This window comes from Enhydra lutris, unplaced genomic scaffold (genome assembly GCF_002288905.1).
Source record: "Enhydra lutris kenyoni isolate GAN:26980312 unplaced genomic scaffold, ASM228890v2 scaffoldscaffold7, whole genome shotgun sequence".
Taxonomy (NCBI): Eukaryota; Metazoa; Chordata; class Mammalia; order Carnivora; family Mustelidae; genus Enhydra; species Enhydra lutris.
The window spans coordinates 3,414,287-3,435,368 of record NW_019154091.1 but is presented as its reverse complement, the minus strand read 5'-3'; the positions used below and the strand labels follow the sequence as shown (position 1 = coordinate 3,435,368).

At 38.0% G+C, this 21,082-nt stretch overlaps 1 protein-coding gene across 2 annotated transcripts in view; it reads left to right on the top strand.

The window, feature by feature from the left end:
• Positions 1–1,252: 1,252 nt before the first annotated feature.
• Positions 1,253–21,082, top strand: part of LOC111142265 (UTP20, small subunit processome component) — a 104,416-nt gene continuing 84,586 nt past the window's right edge. The window contains exons 1-12 of one of the 2 annotated variants that reach the window (XM_022495316.1): positions 1,253–1,465; positions 2,406–2,486; positions 5,935–6,001; positions 6,150–6,282; positions 7,401–7,589; positions 10,305–10,386; positions 11,155–11,292; positions 11,744–11,899; positions 13,013–13,159; positions 13,243–13,377; positions 14,600–14,677; positions 16,324–16,502. In XM_022495316.1, the coding sequence (XP_022351024.1) occupies positions 1,421–1,465; positions 2,406–2,486; positions 5,935–6,001; positions 6,150–6,282; positions 7,401–7,589; positions 10,305–10,386; positions 11,155–11,292; positions 11,744–11,899; positions 13,013–13,159; positions 13,243–13,377; positions 14,600–14,677; positions 16,324–16,502 (1,430 nt within the window). In that variant the 5' untranslated portion in view covers positions 1,253–1,420. The remainder of the gene's footprint in view (positions 1,466–2,405; positions 2,487–5,934; positions 6,002–6,149; positions 6,283–7,400; positions 7,590–10,304; positions 10,387–11,154; positions 11,293–11,743; positions 11,900–13,012; positions 13,160–13,242; positions 13,378–14,599; positions 14,678–16,323; positions 16,503–21,082) is intronic. The other variant, XM_022495317.1, reaches the window with a different exon arrangement.

The window sequence follows — 21,082 nt, the reverse complement described above, 5'->3', positions numbered from 1 at the left end:
CATTAAAATAATATCCATGAATGCTATGGAGCCATTAAAAATATTTACAACAACCCCATAATGACATAGAAAATACTGATGTCATAATGCTAATAATAATACAAAAAGTGTTACACCTAATTCACTTCTTCACCCAATTTCCTCCACAATCCATGCATATTTTGCTTCCTTTCTTCAGCACTGGACTGTACTTGTTGAGGTCACCAGCGACCTTCACCTTGTCAGATCCAGCAGCCACTTTCCTAGTCTGGGCTTTCAGCATAGTTGACCACTGGTTCTTCTTCCATGCCAAGACTAGTCTGTATCTACCTCACTGACTCTCCATCCCATTCCCCTTACAGTCCATTGCTAAATGTTGGAGCACTCCGAGGTACAACTGGGTCTTCTTCATCCTCCTTTTCATCACTTTCTCCCTAAATGATCTCAACCAGTTCTGTGGCTTTAAATACCCAACATGGTTCAGCAGTGAAGAGTATTTAAGGCATTTAAGCCGCACCTCCAGCTCTGACCTATACATTGAACTCTGGGCAGGAATATATTCAATTGTCTACTTAACATCTCTCCATGTGTAAGATGTAAACATCTCACTAAATACCTCCAAACAGAATTATAGTAATATTATTATTGTCTGTCTTATTCAGCTCACAGAACAGGGCATGGCCCATAGATTCTCAAGAAATACTTGTTGAGTGAGTAAGTGAAAAAAAAAAACAAAAAACATGTAATTGTTTGTACAATTATCTTTCACAAGATAAGAGTGATAGGAAAAATACCGAAATATCAATTGACTGAACACGAAATTATAAGATTTTCCCCCCTAAAACTCCTTTTCTGTTTTTCAATTTTATTTGAACGGATAGTGGTTAAGAGTATCAGTCTTTGAGGCTTGGAGACTTCTGCTAGACTACCACTTACCAGCTGCATATCCCTGTTTCTTCGCATCCAAAGGGGTTTAAAAATATGCTCCTTAATTATGCTCATGCAGCGTTCACAATGAGCCTTACTATGAAATTATTGATGTAAAGAACTTTGCAGGGTGCATAGTTGAAGGGAAATGACTGTTAGCTAACAATGCGGACTGGCTTGTTTTCTTTTATAATAAAAAATACACGTTTTTCTAGAAATCTTAACTGAAAGGACAAAAGAACTCTACACTAGCACCCACGACAGCTCTCCGCTTCCTCGCGGGGGTTCCCAGGAGGCTGCGCCTGCTCTGTCACTTCTTCCGCCCACGTGATCTTTTTAGTCTCCTCCCCGCCTTCAACATGGCGGCGCCCAGAGGCATAAGCCGCACGTGATGAAGTCTGAGCATCAGGGAATCCGGGAGTGCGAGTGTGTGAGCTAGTTTCCCTTCGTACCGTCCGTTGCATACCCTCCCCCCGCGACCTGGGTCCTCGCGGGCCCCTGCCTCTCTGCAGCCATGAAGATAAAGCCCGTTTCCCACAAGACCGAGAACACATACCGGGTGAGCAAAGTCTTGGGCCCAGAGCAGTGGTGTGGGTCCCTGCTGCCTCAGCCTTGCTACCGGGTCTGAGCGGGATTCTCGGGGCTTCAGTCTTCTGGGCCGAGCCTGAGTCCCTTATCTGGCAAAGGAGGGAGACTTTCCGGGTGTAGTAAACATAGGGTGGGGAAAGACGTCTGGATAGCCGACTTCGCGCGTGGTTTGGGGGGCCTGGCCTGCCTGGGAATTTCTTTAGTCCAGAGTGAAATGCATGGTCTTAGACTTAAGTGCTTAGGAGATGTTCTCCACTTCTCTTTTATCCTTAAAGACTAAATTGGGGGGCGAGCCGGCGGGAGGAAATGAGTGAATGCCAGCTAACGGCTGTGACATCACTTTCTATTTGTTCCCTTAGAATTATTTTGTTACTGTACAACCGTTTATCTGTATGTGTTTTAAAACACTATTGCTGCAACGGCTTAACCAGACCCCTGTGCTTGTAGCGGGTTGTGAAACCTAACACATCTGGCGAGACCACATCGCCAACTTTCACCTGGGTGCACCACAATCTAGCATGGAAATTTTATTTGAAATGACATGATTGAACTTTTGCAAATACATTCATGGAAGTATTTAATTATTTTCATAAAGTGGTGCAGGGCATTTAAGACTGTGTCTTTGAGTTTGTTCTTACACTTTTGTGATTCATCAGTGATGTCTGCTTCTAGTTACAAAACACAATTATATATGATTGATTGAAAATACAAGTCTGAAATTGCAAGCAAAGCAAACCATTATTTCTAATGATAGTACAAGAGTACTGTCTTATAGTACAAGCTTATTGAAACTTTAAACTTTGTTTTCGCAAGGAAATTGTCAACATGTGATTATTATACAGTACTCAAAACAGGTATTCAAGATGTGATAAGTATTAAATGATGATTGTATATTAAATATCCCCCAACAGTTTCTTACATTTGCTGAACGACTGGGGAATGTGAATATTGATATTATTCACCGGATTGATAGAAGTGCAAGCTATGATGAGGTAAGAGAACATTGTATTAGCTAATCTTCTAGTATTCGTTGTTGGTTTTTTAGTCTCTCCTTTTAGTATAAGTGAATTGTTTTTCAAGCCATTCCTTTATTTACATGAAATGCATTAAACCTGTGTGATCTTATACAGTAGCTACACACAGCAAATTAAATGTAAATTAAAGTAAATTAAAAATTCAGGGACTCAGTAGCCATATGTGGCTAGTTGCCACAATATTAAGCAAGTGTAGATATGGAACATTGCCGTCACTGTAGAAAGTTCTATTGGGTGATGCTGTGTTGGACAGTTAACTTGACACTTAGGTGACTTCTGTGATTCCAGCTTCTTCCTTTCTCATGTGTATTCTGAGCTGTGCTGCAGATTCATATTCCTGAAGCTGCCATTTTAAAGAGACTGAGCACATCACTTTCGTGGGGCTTAGTTTCCTCCTTTATAAAAAGAAGGGGACTAAACCACATATTTTTTTCCAGTTCTAACCATGCTCTCAGTCACACCTCTACTGAAAAATCTTGTTTTGCTACATGAAGTCATTGTTCCTCCGTTAGCCTTTTAAGGTCCTGTATATCATGCCTTGAACTTAAGGGACTCATCTTCAATTCTTACAGTTCTTCACTTGGCTGTAGTCACTACTCACTGTCTTTTTGGATGTCTTATCTCCAGTCTGTGAATTTATTTCTTTATTTATTTATTTTAAAGATTTATTTATTTATTTATTTATTTGACAGAGATCACAAATAGGCAGAGAGGCAGGCAGAGAAAGGGGATGGGGGAAGCAGGCTCCCTGCTGAGCAGAAAGCCCGATGCGATGCGGGGCTCCATCCCAGGACCCTGAGATATGACCTGAGCTGAAGGCAGAGGCTTAACCCACTGAGCCACCGAGGCGCCCCCCAGTCTGTGAATTTAGTGTGTTAACTGATGTGATCTGGGTAAGCACATAAGGCTTTGGCAACTCATACTGAAGGAGCCTAACCTAAATTCCTTGTGGGTATAGGGTGGGGTGTTGAAAAGGTAATGTAGACACGATGATAGCTGAATTAAGTCTTGTTATTTGTATTTAGCATGGCAAAGAAGACAGGAAATGCTGGTTCAGGCTGAGAGAGAAGCCTGTATAAACAGACTAGAAAATGCATGTCACATTCAAGAAACTGCAGAACATTTCAGTGTGCTTATAATTGTATGTGTAATGTTTGTGTGTGTTGATGATTACTGGGATTGGGGAGGGACACCCTGGTGAGAGATAAAGGTGAAGATATAGTCAAGGAGCATAAAGGACTTCATATGTCAAACTAAGTTTGCACTTTATCCTGAAGCTGTAGGATGTCATTCTAGGACTGTAAGGATTTTAAGTCAGTGAGTGACATGATCAGGTCTGTTTTAGATCTTTCTGCTTTAATGTGGAAGAAAGAGTAGGATTGGAGTCAGGACAACCAGTTGTGAGGATATGGTAGTTACATAAGTAAGAAATTATTGTAGTAGCAGCAGTCAAGAGGGAGAGAAGGGAAGGATTCCAGAGATATTAAAAAAGTAGGATAGGACTTACAACCTGCTGGTTATGAAGGGAGGAAGGGAATTAAGGTTTTTGTTCTAACAACTGAGTAGTCGAAAACATAACTTACCAAGATAGATTTATAGGAAGAGAAGCACAGGGTTGGTTCCATTTGGGGCTTGTTGAATTTGGTTGTTGAATTTGGTATACCTACTGAATTTGGTATACCATCATCCAGATGATGGTATCCAAAAGATATTTGAATATATGGATCTGGAAGAGTACAGGTGACTTTGGAGGTGGAATTACAGATTTAGTGTTCAGTAGATGGTTTATAGTTTAAGCCACAAGAGACATAGATGAGTAAGAGGTAGAATGTTGAATTAATAGAGAATAGAGTCTAGGATAGGATCTTGTACTGGATGGTCCTCAGTGGTCTCAATCACATTTGACTGGGGCTTGTTAGTCTTGGTTGTCCTCATGGTCTCTTATTCTCCAATAAGCTAGACTAGGATTCTTTTCATGGTGGTAGGTTCTTTTTGAGAGAGGAAAAACAGAGGCTACAAAGCCTCTTAACACCTAACTTTGCTGGTTGCATGTTCATTTTCATTGCACGTTATGGTCAAAGGAGGTCAGAAAAGCAAGGCCAGATTCAAGGAGTGAGGAAGCAAACTCCATCCCTTTGTGGTAGGGGCTATGAATCACAATGCAAAGGGAAAGTGACATATTTTGAGATCGTAGAAAATTTGGCATGCTGTTTGTATGTATACTAATTTGAACTCTCTCTCCATACACATACACACAGGGTAATAATTTATTGATTTTACTTTTCAAAATATAATGTAGGGGCGCCTAGGTGGCTCAGTGGTTAAACCTCTGCCTTCCGCTCAAGTCATGATCTCAGGGTCCTAGGATCGAGCCCTGCATTGGGCTTTCTGCTCAGCAGGGAGCCTGCTTCCCCCTCTCTCTGCCTGCCTCTCTGCCTACTTGTGATCTCTCTGTCAAATAAATAAATAAAATCTTTAAAAAAATAAAGTATAAAGTAATATATACTGTGGTAATAAGTTAAATAACATGACAACATAGGTGAACTTAGAAAAACCTGTTATCTCACCCCTCCCATTCCTTATTGTCAAAGAAACTAATATTGACATTTTGGCATGTATGTATTCGTCTATACTTCTCTCTCTCATGATATGTGCAAATATGTGTATTTATAGAAGTCTTTTTAAAAAAATTGGTTCCTCCCATTTGCTTTATTATGTTTCTTGCTGTTATCACTGTGAGAGTTTATCAACATCCTTCTAATTCAATATAGATAGAACTTTTTAATAGCTGTATAATGTACCTGAGTATTTATGGGCCATAGGTTACATTAAGCATTTTCCTGTTGTTGCATAGTTAGGGTGTTTGGTGTTTTCCCCCACTACAATCAATAGAGCTGAATAAACATCTTCATACTGGTATGTTTGTAAGTTTTATAAGAAATACTCCAGAATGGGAATTGATGGGTCGGAGGACATACCTGTTTTGTTGGTTTCCTTTTTTTTTTTTTTTTTTTTTCATTTTAATAATTGCCAGAGTACTACCCCACAAGGTTATAATTCATATTTCTAAAAGCAGAATGAAAGAACTGTTAAGAGCACCTTTTTTTCCTGGGCCTAAAAGTGTAGAAAACAGAAAAAAAATTTTTTCTCTTTAGTGTGGCTATTACTTGGGTTTTAGAGAAGTATTTGTTACAACCAAATCAATAAAATACTGTTTTTATAAATCATATGCCTATATTGTACAGCTGATTACTATTTAAGTTTGTTAGTTAATGCCCTTCATAAGAAATATTTTTAAACTCTTGACTATTATCATTGTCTCAAGGTATTACTGTTTCATTATTCTTATTTACTTTGATCATAGTTTTTGAGTTGCCAAATTAATGGACTGCTTTAATCTTGACAGGAAGTCGAAACCTACTTTTTTGAGGGTCTGCTGAAATGGAGAGAATTGAACCTTACAGAACACTTTGGTATACTCCATTTTGTTTCTATTTTATTCTCCCATCATTTGCACTTTATGTGTTTAAAACAACTAAATAATGGTATGGTAGAAAAGCAGAACATATTCTCTCTCTCTCTCTCTCTCTCTCTCTCTCTCTTTTTTTTTTTTAAACCCAGGCAAATTTTACAAAGAAGTTATTGACAAATGCCAGTCCTTCAATCAGTTGGTCTATCATCAAAATGAGATAGTTCAGAGTTTGAAGACTCACCTGCAAATCAAGAACAGTTTCGCCTATCAGCCCCTTTTGGAGTAAGTAGTATGTTGAGAGAAAGCCCAATGACACTTACCTGAATTTTAAGGTTGTGTTTTAAAGGGTGCTGGGGTGGCTCAGTTGGTTAAACAACTGTCTTCGGTGGAGGTCATGATCCCCGGGGTCCTGAGACTGAGCCCTGTGTCAAGCTCCCTGCTCAGTGGGGAGTCTGCTCATCCCCCAACCCCTGCACCTGTCCCCCGCTTGTGCTCACTCTCTCCCGGGCTTGCTCTCTCTCTCAAATAAATAGTCTTTAAAAGAGGCACCTGGGTGGCTCAGTTGGTTAAGCGTCTGCCTTCAGTTCAGGTCATGATCTCTGGGTTCTGGCATCGAGCCCTGTGTTGGGCTCCCTGCCCTATGGAGAACCTGCTTCTCCCTCTACCTCTGTTCCTCCATCAGCCCTGCTTGTGATCATGATTTCTCTCTGCCCCAAATAAATAAATAAAATAAAATAAAATAAAAAAAAACAACCAACTAAGAAATGTTGTTTTATAGCTACATTTGCCTTAGATCTGGTGTTTGAATTTAAAAACAAGAATTTGCCTTTTCTGTTAGATTAGAACATTAGTGCTTTACCAAAAAGCAGAATCTTAATGGTATCCTTTTTTTTTTTTTTTTTTTTGCTGTTTTATATGTTTAAGAAGACCCCATTTTTTTTTCACACTACAGGAATGACTGAGTGTAACTTGTGATGAAGTGCACCTTCTTGCTCCAGCCTCATTTCTTTGCTAAACTCTTTTTTTTTTTTTTTGAAAGATTTTATTTGTTTATTTGACAGAGAGAGAGACACAGCGAGAGAGGGAGCACAAGCAGGGGGAGTGGGAGAGGAAGAAGCAGGCTTCCAGCTGAGGTGGGAGCCCGATGCGAGCCTCAATCCCAGGACCCTGAGATCCTGACCTGAGCTGAATGCAGACTCCCAACAACTGAGCCACCCAAGCACCCCACTTTGCTAAACTCTTAAAATGTGAAAAATGTTTTACATCTCTTAAGACTTAGTTTGGAAGATTAAATTAATCCTGAGATCATAGGCAACCTGCTATCATTTGTGAAATAGATTTACAGACTGTTTTTTGATACACATGTCTTGATCAGTTACTTCTACTTATTTTTAATCCAGCTTGGTTGTACAGTTGGCACGAGATCTGCAGACGGACTTCTATCCACATTTTCAGGATTTTTTCCTGACTATCACCTCAATCTTGGAGACTCAGGACACAGAGTTACTAGAATGGGCTTTCACTTCACTGTCCTATCTTTACAAGTACCTGTGGAGACTAATGGTGAAGGACATGTCCAATATATACAGGTGACCCTTTTCTCTCTGTAATACAGTTTGATTTAGGGATTTGTGACTTTTAAATTTTCTTTTATCTTATTTACAATTCAGTGCTGTTTAGTAAATTTATAAAATTGTGCAAATATCACCATAATCAGTTTAAGAACATTTCCATCATCCCAAAAGGTTTCTCATGGTTCGTCTCCCACCCTGATTCCCTGCCCCTTCACTTTTCCTTTCCTTCTCCTAATGTCTTCCATGTCAAGTTTTTATTTTTTGGTCAAGTGCAGTCTTTATCAATACTGACAACCAGGATTTCACACTCCCACCCCATATTTAGTTAAAATGTGCACAGTATCCATCATGTTTACCTGCTGATATGGCTGCATAATTCTGACATGCTTTTTTTATTGTTTTGTTCCTTGTTTATTGTTTTGTTCCTTAGGAGTCTGACAGATCAGACTCCACACTGCCTTTCCAACTCAGTCTCTAATTATACGAAATTGGTTCTCCAGCCATAGTGGTCCATAGTCTGTTCTATTAGTCTGCATTGACCTGATCTTCTCTTATCTCCAGCTACTGAAATCCTGCTTCATCATCAAAGTCAAGCTTGGTTTTCATAACTTCCACAGATATTTCTGGGCACCTTACCCTAAAGTGAAAACCTTGTACTCTGAACCTTTCTGGCATTCTACACATTTACATCACACAACTTCTGTTATATTTGTTTGTTCACAGTGTAATAATGTGTTTTATAAACCTTGAATTCTTCAAGAATCCAGTCTTAAGTATCTGAATTTACCCAGCCCCTAACATATTTATTAAGCCCAAAGAGGTACTCAGGGAACGCTGTGAACAAATGTGAACAGGGAAAGAGGATGAATCCCATAGTCGCTTTCTTGCTTAAGAAAAAAGATTGATTATAGTCAATTTCAGGCAGGTACTTGATGGATTTTTCCCCTTGGTTTACTGGTTATTTCTGCATACTTTAGTTGCCACAGAACATGAAGATTTATGCCCTCCTCCTAAGTATAGGTGTTGGTATGGGATAGAACTGTTGATTTTGTTTTTGTACCACCCCCCCTTCACCCTCCCCTTTGTTGAACCACCCTTTCCTTTACCCCACTTTGAACAAAGAATGAGAAAGAAATATTTTTTCAGCCTTTACTAGTTTTCTATGAAGCTTTTGGTAAAATGTATTAGAAACCAAGATTACTTCATTCAAAACCAGCAAGATCATTGGGCAGTGTGCAGTATGTCAGGGGTTTATGTTCCAAGATCCCCAGTAGATACCTGAAAGCATAGATAATACTAAACCCTCTATGGGTTATGTTTTTTCCTACACACACATACCTATGATAAAGTATCATTCATAAATGCAAGTAAGAGATTAACGGCAATAACTAGAACAGTTATAACGACATACCATAATAAAAGTTGTATGAATGTGGTCTCTCTTCAAAAATATCTTATTGTACCATACTCAGCCTTCTTCTTATGATGTTAGATGATAAAATGCCTGAGATGACATGAGGAGAATGACAACTCAGTTCAGTGAGTGTTTATTGAGCACTACCTATGTGTTCAGCACTTGAGATACAATTGCAAAAAAAACAGATAAAAATCCCTCATTGGGCAAACTTTATAGATTAGCAGGAGAACATCCTAGGTGCATGCCTGGCATGTGCAAGGAACAGCAAGGAGTCCTGGGCCATGGGGCAGTGTGTATAAGCAGAGGGTAATTAGGTGGTGCCACACTCTATTAGTAGGGTCCCAATCATATAAGGTTCTTGTGGGCACTGTAAGTTCTTGGCTTCCACTGTAAGAACTCTTGAAATGCCTCTTGGATCCATCTTTCAGCATTTCCCTCTACCATAAGCCTCTTTCATGCTCTTGTTCACCCACGCTCTCATGACTTGTGCAGCTTTCTGGTAGAACTGCCAGCATCTTCATTTATTTCATCCTGCATACTGTTACTAAATTAATCTCTCCAAAACACTCATTTCCCACTCAGCCAATATTTATTAGTACCTTCTGTGGGCCAGATACTGAGAATATGGCAAAAATAGGAGACCATGCTTAAACCATGTGACCAGTTTAAACAATGAGATTATACAAGTAATTATTTAGTTACAGCTAAGTGTCTTTATGATCTTGAGCAGGTTGCTTGGCCTTTCTGTCTTGGGCTTATTGTCTGTGGAATGGGGATAATAGTACCTATGCTCCATGGGGTTGTGTTGGTTAGAGGAAATAACATAGAGTGAGTGCTGACATAGATATAAGCTAAAGTCTAGATTCCTCTGTTTGGTGTTCAGAGCTACCTGTTTACCTGGGTGGCTTTACCTGCCGCAGTCATCCCCAACCCCACCACCCTTTTCCTTTCAGACAGACTGGCTTCTTTGTCCTTTGACTGTGATCATTTCTGCGCACCCTGCCTTTGTTCTCACTTTTATCTCTAATCATATGTACGCCAGTACCCACCTGAATTCTTCTCATCATTCAGGAATCACTACAAGTTTTAGCTATTCATGGAGTCTTCTCTGTAAGATCTGTACCACCAATCCTAGGATTTTTCTTTTCTATTATCTTCATCTTCTGTCTTGGTAAATGAACGAGATTTTAAACCACTTGCTTTATACTGGCAATGTATTCCTCATATACCTAGCTCAGTGTTGGACATAGAGTTGATGTGGAGTGTGTATTTATTAAAATGTTATTAAACATGTCGTATTTTCTCATTTGTAGCATGTATAGTACACTCCTGGCTCATAAAAAACTACATATAAGAAATTTTGCCGCTGAAAGTTTCACTTTTTTGATGAGAAAGGTTAGTCTGATATCTTATATGTTTATTGCTCATTAATCCTCAAGAATCTGATGAACAGAAACATATCTTTTATAATGCAGTTGCATGGACTAATATAGGTAGATAGATAGATAGATAATATAATCTATATATTATATAGATTATGAAATATGATAAATGAATTATGAAATATGAAAACATTAATATATAATATAACATATATATGAGAAGAAATCTTTACTATTTTCTTTCATGTTTAGGTTGTCTTTGCTCACTAATGTGAAATAATTTGAGTCACTGTTTTATTGTTATTTAGGCTTATGGTAGCTTTCAGTATAAATATCAGAAGTACCTTCTAATTCAAGTCAGTAAATATATGAATGGTGAGAGTAATAGAAACTTTTATAGTAATTTCACAGAAGAAACTCTTATCATGATGTCGCTTGTGTTTCCATAGTAAATTTTAGAGGATTCTTGTAATGAAACAGAAACACTGGTATTAATTTCTTTTCTATTCATAAGTGTATGATTTACTTCGAAAGATAGAATGTTGCTTTATGTAGTTTTTCGTGGCACAGACCTGTACATTATTTCACTGAATCAGTGCTATGTGTGAAATTAAAAGTGATATACTATTAGAAAAGTTTGAAATCACTCTAAGTGTCTCTTCCTTTTAGAATTTTATCCTAATTACATTTAACTATGAACCTGTGCAACAGTAAATAATATGTCTTCATTTGGATTTCTTGTGTTGTAAATATAATTTTCCATTTCCTTTATGTGTTTTAGGTTTCTGATAAAAATGCACTTTTCAATTTAATGTTTCTTGATCTTGATAAACATCCGGAAAAGGTAGAAGGAGTTGGACAGTTGCTCTTTGAAATGTGCAAAGGAGTTAGAAACATGTTTCATTCCTGTACAGGGAAGGTAAATGACTGGGAGGATCTTTTGAGTCTGTATGAAAGAAAAATGGACAAGATTTATGTAAATAGTATGGAGGGAGGATAGTCTGGAATAAATAAAAAGCACTAGTGGGAAGCATTAGGGCTTTAATAACAATGCTTACCTAGGCTTTAGGTGATTAGGTATATTTACTTATAAAATTATTACTGTTTTCTTTATCTTGGATCCTAGAAGATAACATAAATTGATTAATGAGCAAGGAGTGAGCATTTGGATGATAAAATTCTCCCTCCTAGTTTGAAAATTCCTTATGGGACATGTAGTTAACCATCAAAGCTGCCATATCTTGATCATTCCAGATCAGATTTTAATATAGCTTAATCAGAGTGGGGAATAATCAGAGTGGGAAATGAGAGTATAATACTTAAAAATAAGAGTGTACATGTCCATTTTAATGATTACTGGATTCCTACAGGCAGTGAAGCTAATTTTACAAAAACTAGGACCGGTTACTGAAACAGAAACTCAATTGCCATGGATTTTAGTTGGAGAAACACTCAAAAACATGGTCAAATCAACTGCGTTCTACATCTACAAGGAACATTTTGGTACATTTTTTGAATGTTTGCAAGTAAGTTCTAATTTTTTTTTTTCTTTTCAGCATAACAGTATTCATTGTTTTTGCACCACACCCAGTGCTCCATGCAATCCGTGCCCTCTCTAATACCCACCACCTGGTTCCCCCAACCTCCCATCCTCCACCCCTTCAAAACCCTCAGGTTCTTTTTCAGAGTCCATAGTCTCTCCTGGTTCACCTCCCCTTCCAATTTCCCTCAACTCCCTTCTCCTCTCCATCTCCCCTTGTCCTCCATGTTACTTGTTATGCTCTACAAATAAGTGAAACCATATGATAATTGACTTTCTCTGCTTGACTTATTTCACTCAGCATAATCTCTTCCAGTCCCTTCCATGTTGCTACAAAAGTTGGGTATTCATCCTTTCTGATGGAGGCATAATACTCCATAGTGTATATGGACCATATCTTCCTTATCCATTTGTCCGTTGATGTAGTGAAAAGAGGGGCCATCTGTACCCCAATGTTTATAGTAGCAATGGCCACGGTCGCCAAACTGTGGAAAGAACCAAGATGCCCTTCAACAGAGGAATGGATAAGTAAGTTGTAATTTTTAAGGATTTGTATGTAATAAGGAGCCCGAGAGTTGATTGTTCTTGCTCTTAGTTTAGCAGACCACTCCTGGAGATTGTATTTTATAATTGTTGTCTTTATACTTTTACACACATAATTAGGATTTTTGTTCCCCTTTTTTGCCCCCCCTCTCTATCCCCTGTACTTTTTTGATATTTTGAGATGCAGTAGAGCACTATGGTTAAGAGCACAGCCTTTGGAGCCAGACTGCTTCTGTTTGAATCTTGGCTTTGTCACTGACTTGGGAAAGTTACTTAAATCTCTCTTCCCCAGTTTTTTCATCTGGTGGAATTATGGGACAGTAATATTTTCTACCTCCTGGTTGCTATGAGGATTGTGAGTAAATACTTATAAAGCACTTTATAACCGTGCACTCAAAAATGTTAGCTATTACTATCCTTAGTGACTTCTGGGAAGTGTGTCTTTATTTCAAAATTGTGAAAATTTGAACCGCTTCATCCAATACTTTCATTATTGGATTAACAGATAAGTTTGATATTTTATAGTTATTCTTTCTGTTAAATTCCCCATTGGCAGGAATCACTCCTAGATCTACATACAAAAGTAAGCACAACTAACTGTGGGGAAAGTTCTGAACAGATAAGAAGGTTGTTAGAAACATATTTGATACTTGTGAAACATGGGAACGGATCAAAGATAACCAAACCTGTCGATGTTTGTAAGGTGAGTTCCCAGCTTCATTTGCTTAGAGTCTGTTCATTAAAAGCTATTGCTAAGTGTGCACTGTTTTTTCTTTTATTTTATAGGTATTATCTCAAACATTACAAATAGCCAATCTTTCTACAACTTGCCGGGAGACCCTCTTGGCTGTAATTTCTGCTTTGATCCTGGGTGAAAATGTTTCCTTGCCGGAGACCCTTATCAAAGAAACCATACAAAAAGTAATTTACTTCAACAGATATTAATTGAGTAGTTAATAAGATATTTAGCATTGAGTAAGCCTCCTGGGGAATACTAAAGAAATGTGGCAAAGACTCTGCCTTCAGGGAATTTATAATCTCATCAAGGAGATGTGAATTGCACACAATAATGGAAAGTGGCAAAACCGAAGGTGAAAAAGTAAATGGCAGATATTCAACAAACATGTATGGCTTACCATGTGCTGGGTATGGACTAGGTATTCCAGGGTGGGCATTGTGGTACCTATGGTTTTTGATTGTTAAGGAGGTGGGGCCCTGGAAGTGAGTTATTATAATGTGTTGAATTAATCTGTTGTTGTCATATTGAAACATAATGATTAATTCTGCCCAGGGTTGAGGGACAAAGAATGCTTTCCAAAGGACTTATATTTGGGATAGTCCTTGAAGGTTAAATAGCATCTGCCAGTCAGTGAAGGGGTTAAAAATGGCTGGAGAGGGAATACCACAAGATGCATCAAAAAGTCCAGAAATGGAAAAAAAACAAAAAAAACAAATCCAGAAATGTTTGCCTACTGAGTATATGGACACATGAGGAGGTATGGCGTATACCAGCGAGACTCTGCTTGGCTTTGCAAAGTTAGGTTGGCTTTTATCCTGTAAGTAGTGAAAAGCCCTGGAGAAATGTTAAGCAGGGTAATGATTTGATAAGATTTGCATTTTAATGAGTTTAGAAGATGGTTTGTAGGGAGGTGGGATTGAAAGTAGACCAGTTAGGTTCCTCCTAGACTCATGCAGTGCAGCAGTATATTGCATGGAAAAAGGGTATAAAATAGTACTGCTTGCCCTTTCGTAATTCTCTGTCTCTGGGAAAGAACTGAGGAGCTCTTAGGCAGAACCCAGCATAATCACTAGAAATCCAGTGCCCCTAACATTTGTAAGTAAGTTCTTGCAGCCAAAGGGCAAGCGTTTGTACAGAAAACTGGTTGAAGTGTGCCTGCCACTTCCTTACTCCATCTGCTTTCCCAAGGAGAAGGGTTCAGTGCCAGTGTCACACCTGGATGTGTCCTTCCGCACAGTAGCAAATTCAGCAGTCAAGTTCTTTTTGCCTCTGTTAACTTGTGCCAAGTGTCCCACCACTTCCTGCTTGCAAATGAGAGGACCTTGAAGGTTTAAGATGATTTTATTTTCAGGAATGGGGAAAGTACTCTCTGTGTACTTAATGTTCTTTACCTGTGGTCCACAGGTTTTTGAGAGCAGATTTGAAAGACGTTTAATTTTGGATTTTTCTGAAGTTATGTTTGTTATGAAGCAGTTTGAGCAGGTGAGCAACTAAAGTTTTGGATTTGTTTTGTTAATCAATCTGTCATGATAAAATAATCAAACTTAAAAGTCCTGTGATTCTTGTTTGAGAGGAATAGAATAAATATTTGATATTTTAGTCCATATATTTTAAAGCAATTATATTTCAGTTTTAGTTCACGAGTAAAACTTTATTCCATATGCTAGGGCATTTAAAATGACATTAGATAATCGACTTGTTTTTAAATAATCCTTGAGGAAGTTGTAGAACCATGTGGTAAAGTTGAAAAAAGACTATAAGGAAGTTTTATGTGAGTTTGAAACATAGAAAATAGTTTCTGAAACATTTGGATTGCAGGATAGTTGCTAATGCACTTCACTGTTAGTGTGTAAATACCTGATGTAGTGAGGTAGACATCTTTCCTGTTAAATCCTGAGTTTATTTTATCAAACATTTGCCACTCCTTGTAACTGATCTTCCACAGCATACCTCATGGAAGCCTGTCTCTGTATCTTGTTCTCTGATTTCCCCTTTAGGCATTAATATATTCTCATTTGCTTCAAGAAAAACCTTCTTCATTCGTGTCCTTCCTTCCTGTCCAATGAGAGTCCTTTACCTTGCTCTGGTTTTCTTAGCAGCTACATCTTTTCCTTCTCCCCTTTTCCCTTTGGTCTTTTTATGAACATCTTATTTTTTCAGAAAAAATTTGTAGTTTGTATGTAGTTTTAAAAGTCAAGCAGGGCTAAAAGTTAGTCACTTGATTTCCACTCATATGTTCCTCGCCAAGAACAACCACATCTCTTGTTTATTTTTCTCTTACTTTATATTTTCTAATCATTCAGATACACTGCTTTTCCTTGATTCATTAGTTCTACTACTCTTCTGTAGACTTCCTCCTATGGTGGATATGTTCTGGTTCTTTTATACCTCTAATCTTCTCAACAAAGTTACATCACAAATTTTGGTTGGATTCCTATTCACCGTATAATTAATCCTTCTAAGCAAGTATTTACGTTTCCTTTTTTATATACCTTTTCATTTATCCTGAAGTTATAGATTGCCTCATTCTTTAAAAACTGGAAGTGATTTTTCTTGACTAGCTGGTTAGTGAGTCTATCTGCCAACAGCATTCTAAAATGCTTTCACCTGTCAGAAAATTTAGCAGCTCATTTTTTTTTTCTTTCCTTTCCTAGACACATTCCTCCTCGAGCTGTGCGAGTCTGATATGGGTTGCTTTCTCAGCCCACAGCACAGATGGCATAATAGGACTTCCTTTGCTTTTTTTCCTATTTCCTGGGCCCCACAACTTTCCCTTGTTTTAGTTTACTCTCTCATTTTGATGGTACATATTTTCCAGAGGTTCTAGAGAAAGGACAAATGGAAGTAAAATTTTGAGATTTAGTATCTTAGAAAATGTCTTTATTCATATTGCTAGCAAGATAGGTATAGAATTATAGATTTTGTCATTTCCCTCAGGTTTTTAGGTATTGCTCCATAGTCTTCTAGTTTTCATAGTTTCTGTGGAGAAGAGGTCTGATGCCTTTGTGATTCCTGATCCTGTATTTTTGATTGATTTTTCCCTCTGTGGGAGTCTTAGAACTGTCTCTTCCTTAAGTGTTATGAAATATGTATGTGTTAATAAATGTGATTTCCTTTCTTATTTTTAGCTTTTTCTACCCAGCTTTCTCTTGTATATTGAAAATTGCTTCATGATTGATGAGGCTGCTGTCAAAGATGAAGCTCTAGCCATTCTGGCCAAGCTCATTCTCAACAAAGCAGCACCTCCTACTGCTGGCTCTATGGCAATTGAGAAGTATCCCCTCGTCTTTTCACAACAGACGGTAGAGTAAGTTCTAAGATTTTATTCCCTGTAATGTTGGTAGGATTACCCATTTTATAATACATAAGAATGCTGTAAAAAATGAAGATCTCTGTATATTAGCTGGGAAGATGTCCATGATATATTATTTTTCTATGAAAAAAGGAAGTTGTAGAATAGTTGTTTAGTATGATACCATTTTGCAAAGTTAAAACAAAAAGTGTAAATAAGCAAAGGAAAAGACATGGAAGGCTACATAAACATGTTAACCTGGTTAATGTCAGGAGGGTGGTATATGAAAGAAAGAGGTGACTATTGATTTTTTTTAATCTTTTATTTTTAAAATAATTGTACATTCATTTGTATTTGAAAGAAATCATACAGAGAGGTTCTAGGTACGCTTCAGCCAGCTTCCCCTGGTGGTAACATTTTGCACAAGTTAACTGCATATATCACAATGATAAAATTGACATTTTTCAGATTTCATCAGTTTTACATGCACTCATCTCTAGCTGTGTGTGTATCTGGCTATATGGTACTATGCAGTTTATCACATGTGTAAATTCATAAGCACCAGCAAAGTCAAGATAACAGAGCTGTTCCATAACCACAAGACTCTCTTATGCTACCTTTTAATAGCCACACTCACTCTGATACTCTGCCCTCCATTCTTTTTTTTTTTTTTTAAAGATTTTTATTTATTTGTGTGTGTGTGAGAGAGAGAGAGAGAAAGAGAATGAGAGAGAGAGAGAGCATGAGAAGAGGGAGTCACGGAGGGAGAAGCAGACTCCCTGCCGAGCAGGGAGCCCAATGCGGGACTCCATCCCAGGACTCCAGGATCATGACCTGAGCCACCCAGGCGCCCCATCTGCCCTCCATTCTTAACCACTGGCAATTATTAATCCGTTCTCTGTTTTTATGATTTATCATTTTAAGAATATTATATAGATGGAATTAGAGAGTACACCTTTTGAGATCAGCTTTCAGTCATGCAATTCCCTTGAGACCCATCCAAGTGGTATGCGTCAAGAGACCATCCCTTTGTTGAACATCTTTTTGTGTGCTTGTTGTGGAGTAGCATCCCATGGCATGGATATAGTGTAGCCCATGTAATGATTCACTTGTTGAAAGACATTTAGGTCACTTCTAGTTTTTGGCTAGTATGAAGAATAAAGCTGTTAACGACCATTCATGTATGTAACTTTTTGTTGCTCTGAGATAAATACCCAAAAGTGGAATTGTTGAATTATAAGTATATCCCTCATTTCATGAGAAACTGCCAGGAGTTTTCTAGAGTAGTTGGGCCATTTAATAGTCCCACCAGCAGGAGTGCCTGGGTGGCTCAGTTGGTTAAGCGACTGCCTTCGGCTCAGGTCATGATCCTGGAGTCCTGGGATCAAGTCCCAAAGGGCGCCCTGCTCATCAGGGAGTCTGCTTCTCCCGCTGACCTCTCTCCTCTCATGCTCTCTCTCTCTCTCAAATAAATAAATAAAATCTTTAAAAAAAGAAAAATAGTCCCACCAGCAGTCTGAATGGTCAAGTTTCTCTGCATCCTCTCCAGCATTTGGTATCATCACTGATTTTTATTTTTTGTCAATCTAGTAGGCTGTAGTAAGATCTCGTTGTGGTTTTAAATTGCATCTCCTTAGTGGCTAATGATGTTGACCATCTTTTTCTGTGTTTATTTGCTATGTGTATATCCTCTTTAGTGAAATATCTGTTTATTTCCTTGGCCCATTTTGTAACTGGATTGTTTGTTCCTTTACTATTGAGTTTTGAGAACACATTATATATTCTAGACAAAGGGTTTTTTTGTCAGATAAATGGTCTGCAAATATATTCTTTTAGTTGATAGTTTGACTTTGTTCACTTAAGATTTTTCACAGAGCACCGTTTTAGATTTTGATGGGGTTCTGTTGACCAACTTTTCTTTTATGGATAATGCTTTTGATGTCAAGTCTAAGAACTCTTTGCCTAGCTGTAGTTCCTAGATATTTTCTCCCACTTTTCTAAAAATTTCATAGTTTTATGTTTTACATTTAAATCCATGGTGCATTCTGAGCTAATTTTTATATAAGGTGTGAGGTTTAGGTCAAGTTTCTTTTTTTGCCTGTGGATACCCACTGTTCTGGCAACATTTGTTGAAAGGCTGTTCTTCCTCATTGAATTGCTTCTGTACCTTTGTCAGATCAGTTGGGCATATACATGTGGTTCTATTTCTGGTTCTCTATTCTCTTTCATTGATCCATGTATCTATCCTCCTCTAATACCACACTGTCTTATCACAATAGCTCCAAAATAAGTCTTGAAATCTAGAAAAAAAAAATTCCTCCCATTCTTCTGTTTCTTTTTGGATTGTTTCAGCTATTCCTGGTCCTTTGCTGTTCTGTATAAATTTTAGAAGAATCTTGTCTATGTCTACAAAAAAACTCACTGGGAATCTGTTTGGAGTTGCCTTAAATCTAGAGATCAGTTTGGAGAGAACTGACATTTCCCTAAGGATACACAAAAGTTTTAACTTTATGTCAGGAGGATGGGAAGGGGAAACAAGAAGTGACTGTTAACTTTTAGATTATATACCTTTGCATTGTTTGAGTTGTTAAGAGAACCATGGATTATTTTCTTAATTTCATTAAAAATATCACATACTCTGAGCCACCCAGGTGTTAAGTGTCTGCCTCCAGCTCAGGTCGTGATCTTAAGGTCCTGGAATTGAGCCCAGCGTTGGGCTCCCTGCTCAGCGGAGAGCCTGCTTCTCCCTCTGCCTCTGCCTGCTGCCCACCTACTTGTGCTCTCTATCTCTCTGTCAAATAAATAAATGAAATCTTTAAAAAAAAAATAAAAATAATACATACCATTCAGATATTAAAAACAGGGTTTGTATAAATAAGTGAGAGGGTTCTGCTTATCATTTTTCCAGTAGTTGTGCATGTGATTTTAGAAATTATATGTTAGGAAGCCAGTTACTTGTCATTCCTATGTATTTATACTTAAGTTTTGTATTTCTCTGGGATTTGTTAGACTTGCTGCATTTGTGGTTTGCTTTGGGGCAGTAGGAATAGATGGACATTCCTTGAGTTTTTGCTGAGTACTCAGTTTTGAAACATCACAGCATCCCTTGAGATGCGTGTCATTGTCCCCATAGTCACACAGAGTTAGTTTTTGATTCTGGATCAGCGTGAAATTCCGGAGGAACTCATCTTCTTCACATGTTGCTCTTCTGCAGACCTTAAACGTAGCTTTTCTATCAAAACTTGCTAATAGAATTTGTTAGTTTTCCAGTTTACTGAGCTCTGATTCCTGAGGCAGGAATAATTACTAACTCCTGTAGAATTATTCCCTTGGAACTTTCCTCTTAAGATTGCAACACCAAACCAACTCCCGACAGGCATATTCCTTGCCTGTAGCCAAATTTTATTCCCAAATGGAAATGAAGCTGCTTTGTTGGCTTGTGTGAGGCCATCTCAGTCATCTCAAATCCTCCTTGAAATGTGCCCTGATAAGAATAAACAAGTAAATGGAAGTATATTAGCTTAAGGTAGGTGCCACAGTTTCTGTGCTTTTTCTCTGAGAATATATACCTCTGCAACTCCCACAGAGATAGGATATATGTGAATCGTCACCTTTGTCTGAGCATTCTTAGTAATATTCCATCCATCTATCTCACAGATTGTTGTGAGACTAGAAAGAAATAATAGATGTAAAAAGATTCTTTCGAAGATTGATTTATTCTATCAGTAGACACATGCTAATTGTATCAGGCACTATTCTAGGCTTTGGGATATAATAATGAATGAGAAGAAGGTTCCTTCTTTTTGGGGGAAATGACATTCTTGGACTGGAGGGATGTGAGACAGATAACAAATAAACAAGATAATTTTAATGATAAAAAGAAAAATAAAACTAGGGTGTTGAAAGGGAGAATGAATGGAGAGGCAGCATGACTCCTCTCCAGTGAAGGGACCTTTGGACTGATTGTAATGATGGGAAGGATCCAGCCCAGCAAAGGTCTAGGTGAAAGACTTTCCAGGCAGAGGGAAGACTTAGTGTAAAGGCTTTGGGATAGGAATAAGCCTAGTATGTTTGAGGAACAAAAGAAAGTCTGTGTGTGTACAGAGCATCAAGTAAGGAGGAGGGTGGAATGAGAGGACATGAGAGGCAGGCCAGGATCAGATCACATGGGGCCTTGTAAGGTAAGATAGGGAGTGTGGATTTTATTGCAGGAGCTCATCAGCAGATGTGATGAAGCAGCCAGCTATGACTCACCTTTTTTTTTTTTTTTTTTAAAGCATCTCAATGTTTTCTTGTAAGATTTTTACAGATCGTTGAGTCTTTACTACTAGAGAGACTATAGATCAAGGACTTTCAAAAATTGTCAGTGAAATTGACTAAACTGTCTCTTACAATTTCCAAACATTGAATATCTCGGTAGGTATGAAACAAAAAAGAATAGAACTTTTCTTTTTTTTATTTAAGTTTTATTTTTTTTTAAACATATAATATCTTTTTATCCCCAGGGGTACAGGTCTGTGAATCGCCAGGTTTACACACTTCACAGCACTCACCATAGCACATACCCTCCCCAATGTCCATAATCCCACCCCCCC